The sequence below is a fragment of the Limulus polyphemus genome, unplaced genomic scaffold (genome assembly GCF_000517525.1).
Source record: "Limulus polyphemus unplaced genomic scaffold, Limulus_polyphemus-2.1.2 Scaffold4659, whole genome shotgun sequence".
Taxonomy (NCBI): Eukaryota; Metazoa; Arthropoda; class Merostomata; order Xiphosura; family Limulidae; genus Limulus; species Limulus polyphemus.
In genome coordinates this window covers 68,709-73,955 of record NW_013670269.1, presented here as the reverse complement: position 1 = coordinate 73,955, position 5,247 = coordinate 68,709, and the positions used below count along the sequence as shown (strand labels likewise).

Sequence of the window (5,247 nt, the reverse complement as noted above, 5' to 3'; positions counted from 1 at the left end):
CAATAATTTAAAGTTTGATTTACTGAGATATCAAACACCAAAGACTTTCGAGCTTGATTGCTAATCAATTTTACATGGCTGATGGACAAGTTTACAACTAATAGTAAGAGCAGATTTTCTTTTACATAAATATTACAAACTTTAGTTTCACACCTTACTATATTATTAAGTGGAACTGAGTGATTAGTGGTAATTGTATCTTGCTTCTTTGAATGTTGAAATAAATGTTTAATGTATTTATAGCTTTCTTAAAAAGTCAGATAACTTATAGTAGTTTTGAGGCATTCTATTCTAGTGGCTGATACAATTTTTTGTGCTCTAAGATGCATATTTCAAAGCTACAAGAATTATCTTTTTGAACAACTAAATTTTTAAGACTCAAACAAGCTTATGAAAGAGCATCTACTCTAGTGAAAAGTGCCTCGAGTATGCAGGGAGTGCTACAAATCCTTGTTTTTTTACATATATTTTTTAACAAAAGTAACTGAAATGTACAAGTTATAAATTTTACAAGTTAACCTAACAAAACATCTGAAATTATATTAACTTCAGCATGAATAACAGAACACCTAATAATCACGTGGTGTATGTGTTAGTTCTCTGGGAAACAGTTAATAGGCTCCCTCTGCATGTTACAACTTTTTTATATGCAGTAATTGATCCAAAGTACAGCAAATACAACAACAAAATTAAAAGAAAGAAGATGTGAAAAGGTCAGAAGTTAAAGGTGTTAAGATAATTAATTTGGATCTTTCTGATCAATACTGCAGTCAGTACAGAGGGAAAAAAAATTATTATTAATTAATTTCAAACTTTTTAGTTTTGTTATAGTTAGTGTAAAAGTAAAGCAAATGAGAGATAAAATATAAGTTTTACCCAAAGAAAAAAACTTCTGATATTCATTTAGGAGGTTCTAGAGATTATGTCAATGAAAGTGAAAATTTTTGATGAAAAGAAGTACTTTTGTAAATAGCATGAACATCACTTTTTCATTCAGATGACTTGGTACAGGCTTCAGAAATTCATAGACAGATCTTTAGTAAAAATATTTTACAAAAAAAAAAACCTGATTTTTTGTGTACAACACACTTGTAATGTTTACTAAAATTTACCCAATTTTGTGAAGGTGCACTTATTAAATTCATAAGTACAGTAAACATTACAATATATAACTTCACAGATACAATCAGTCAATTTGAAGAAGCCCACGAAGAGATGGTTAACTTCACAGACATCTACAGGTAAAAGATTTTTAGAATTAATTTTTTAGTCCTAAGCTGTTGTACATGAAAATGTATCATGTATGCAATTCAGTACAAAATAAAAAGCTGAAAATATTATCAAACCATTCCTTGGATTTTTCCATACAAAATTTTCTTAAAATTATCTTTCAAGACTACAGAAATTTTGTTGATGAAAATAAACATTAATTCATGATATTGATTATAAATCAGATAAATAATATACATAACATTACTATTACGTTCAGATTAACTCTCTCAATATGGGCTTGATCAATTTGACCGACCACGTGACCTCTTTGTACTCATTCAAAGTCTTTATAGATCTGATACTACTAACTGTTAATATAGTGTATATATCTTCACAAAATTTGTCAGTCTTTCAGTAAACATCACAAGTCTTTCACATACAAAAAAAATTTTTTTTTAGTGAAGTAATTTATGCACTAAATAATGCACCAAGGAACATAGAATAATAACGTTGAAAAAGTAGACAATTTCCCCTAACCATTACAGTTTTTCTGTCTAACTATGCAACAAGAGCCATTACAAATTTATCCAAGCTAGCCATTATCTTTCCTATGGGAACGAAACTTGTACTAAAAAAGAAATTGACAATTCTCTGTTCAGAACACAATGTAATATAACAAGTTATTTGATAGATGACAACCTTGGCTTTCTATTGGTTATAGATAATATAGAATTAAACATACGAGAGAACTATTAACAAATCCTGAAAGAGAGAATGTAACAAGATGGATCTTTTTCTATTTGATGGCCCTGTAACCAAACAAAATTGAAAGCTAAAAAATCATGGTTTGTCCGAGCAATGACAATTTTAAAGTGAGCAACTTATGTTAAATTTGTACTTATTTGAGGGGTGGTGAATAAAATAAAGATGTGATGCCTACAGAAAATTTGTCACCTTTCTCACATTAGGGGAAATTCGGGATTTTTTTAAAAATATTGCCTAATAAAATTAAGAACATAAAACATATATACTATTAAAATATATATTATTAGCTATGATTTTATGCTATACTAATTGGTATGAGGTAAACAAAAAGTAGTTTATTAAATTTTGAATGTAAGACACTAAAACCTTATGACATGCGCAGTAAATGATGTGTGGGCAGATAGGGTTAAAAAATCAAGCCAAAAATACAGTGACAGTTTATATGTGCATTCATAGCACATTCAGCTATGTTCAGGTAACTGACTATGATACAACAAGGAAATTGGTGGGACTACACTGTTGTACAATGAAGGACAGACAGTATATTCAAATTTGTTCAGATAACCTACTATGATAAAACAAGGAAAATGCTGGGACTACGATGTTGTACAATGAAGGACTGAGGTTTGATAGGATTTATGAATGTGGTGAGTGTCCTTTGTCAGAACAATGTTAGAAATCCTGTTCAACATAATGCAGGAGCAAGCAACAATTTCCAAATTATTTGAATTATCTAAAAAACTGAAGTTTCCATAGTATTCAAGTTTTACCATAGATTTTGCTATTTTTTTTTATCAAGTCCTCACCTTTTGTCTTTAAATAATTTTTGTAATTACCTCCAAACAAACCTGTAACATTGCAAAAATATATTTATTTCCAATACTTACCATGTCTGTGACATGAAAACGTATCCCAGAAGGACCCAGCATATAGATACTGTTCACAGTCTCCTTCTGAAGCCTAAAAATCTCCTTAAACTTTTGCAGAAGATCTCGAACTGTAAAAGTCTCCAAGTACACAGCATGAAAAGCTGAAATCAGGAAATATACAAAACTTAGTAGCAGGGTGCCTTAACAAATGGTACTGAAACTTAACACATTTTGACTTTCAAATATTTTAACATGTGGAAAGTAGATTAACAGCACAATATTCAAATAACATAATTTTTTATCTTAGGCTACTGTAACTTTTGACAGAAATTAACTCTTATCAAAATAACACAACTAAAAATTGGTGTATAAAGCATAATCATTGGGTAACTTAACATAACCTGATAACATAGCTCTAAATTCATGTATAAAGCATGATCATTGAGTAACTTAACACTGTTGGATTTACAAGACTGTTTAGTTTAATAGTTATTATTTATTTAAAGAATGAATATTTAGTTTTCATAACAAGTGTTAAAAGTTAATTAATTCAAAAGTAATAGTTATGATAAATTCTGTTATGTAACTCGGTAAGAGTTGTATATTGTGTGTGAAGTTCAATTGTTGTAGTATCGTTGACATCCTCTTTCTCAAAACCTTTAGGTTTTTCTTGCTATGTGAGTATTGTTACATCATAGTGTCTCCTAGTTTGTAGAAAGTTCTAGGCCTCAGTTGAACAATTTATATATATAGGCGACCAAGTGAGTGCAATTAATGTGAAGTTAAGTCAGAAATAGTTAAGTTAGTGAAAGTGAAGTTAGACTGCATGATTGTTAGATTAGCTGTAACAGGTGATATTTTTCACAGTTTAATAGAGATAAGGAGAATAATTTGTCTTGTCAAAGGATGTTCTAAAGTAATTGAACCTTTCTGTGTGGAGACAATTATTTAAAGTACGAGATACAACTGTGATAACCCATGAAGTAACATAAGTGAACTTATCACAGATTGTACAGTAAGATACAGAGTAGAGAAAAATAATTCATCTTGTGTGGACTTTTGATAGGAAAAAAGAATTCCTTAGGGTTTTAAATACAGCTGTGATATCCTATAGTGTAAATAATTTTTTTTCAAACAAGTGGATTGTGTGCTGTCCATTTATTGTTCAAATTTATTGCCAACAAGTCACAGACACCTACTGTAAAGAATCTAAGTACATATATAAAACTCTGAAACATAGCCTGATAACACAGCTTAAAATTCATGTATAACTCATAAACATCAGCTAACTCAACACAACCTGATAACACAGCTTAAAATTCATTTATAACTCATAAACATTGGGTAACTTAACACAACCTGATAACACAGCTTAAAATTCATGTATAAACCAGGAACATCGGGTAACTTAACACAACCTGATAACACAGCTTAAAATTCATGCATACAGCATGAGCATCAAGCAATTTAATACACCCTGATAACACAGCTTAAAATTCATGTATAACTCATAAACATTGGGTAACTTAACACAACCTGATAACATAGCTTAAAATTCATGTATAAACCAGGAACATCGGGTAACTTAACACAGCATAAAATTTGTGTATAAATCATGATCATCAGGTAACTTAACACAGCTTTAAATTAATCTATAATGCATGATCATTGGGTAACTTAATACAGCCTGATAATACAGCTTAATCTTTTAAGTAATGTAAATTCTAACACAAACTGATACTTATCAAAATAACACAATTTTAAGATAACACTACTTAACACAACCTGATACCAAGTTAGAAAACAACTTAATCTTCAGGTAAGGTAATTAAATACAAACTATTGAATTAACAATATTATTATCTTCAGGAAATATAATTTTACCTAGCCTGATACAAATTGAAATTAATATTACTTTTATAGTCAAGTAACATAACTTATCACAGATTACTAATTCTTAAAATACCTGTATGATCTTTGAGTAATGTAACTTAAAACAAACTGAAATTTATTGAAATAAAACTATCCTTAGGAAATGTAATTTAATACAGCTGTCTAACCCAGTATGGTGTAAATTAAATTGTCTAACCCAGTGTAATGTAATATTAGTTGTCTAACCCAGTGTAACGTAATATCAGTTGTCTAACCCAGTGTAATGTAATGTCAGTTGTCTAACCCAGTGTAATGTAATGTCAGTTGTCTAACCCAGTGTAACGTAATGTCAGTTGTCTAACCCAGTGTAACGTAATGTCAGTTGTCTAACCCAGTATAATGTAATATTAGTTGTCTAACCCAGTGTAATGTAATGTCAGTTGTCTAACCCAGTGTAATGTAATATTAGTTGTCTAACCCAGTGTAATGTAATATTAGTTGTCTAACCCAGTGTAATGTAATATCAGTT

General features: G+C 29.8%; 1 protein-coding gene across 1 annotated transcript in view; it reads right to left on the bottom strand.

The window, feature by feature from the left end:
- Positions 1-2,864: 2,864 nt before the first annotated feature.
- The window catches only part of LOC106471501 (transcription factor CP2-like protein 1), a gene marked incomplete at its 3' end in the record, with an annotated part of 68,247 nt that continues 65,864 nt past the window's right edge, over positions 2,865-5,247 (bottom strand). The window contains exon 18 of the mRNA XM_022400112.1: positions 2,865-3,007. Within this exon, the coding sequence (XP_022255820.1) occupies positions 2,865-3,007 (143 nt within the window). The remainder of the gene's footprint in view (positions 3,008-5,247) is intronic.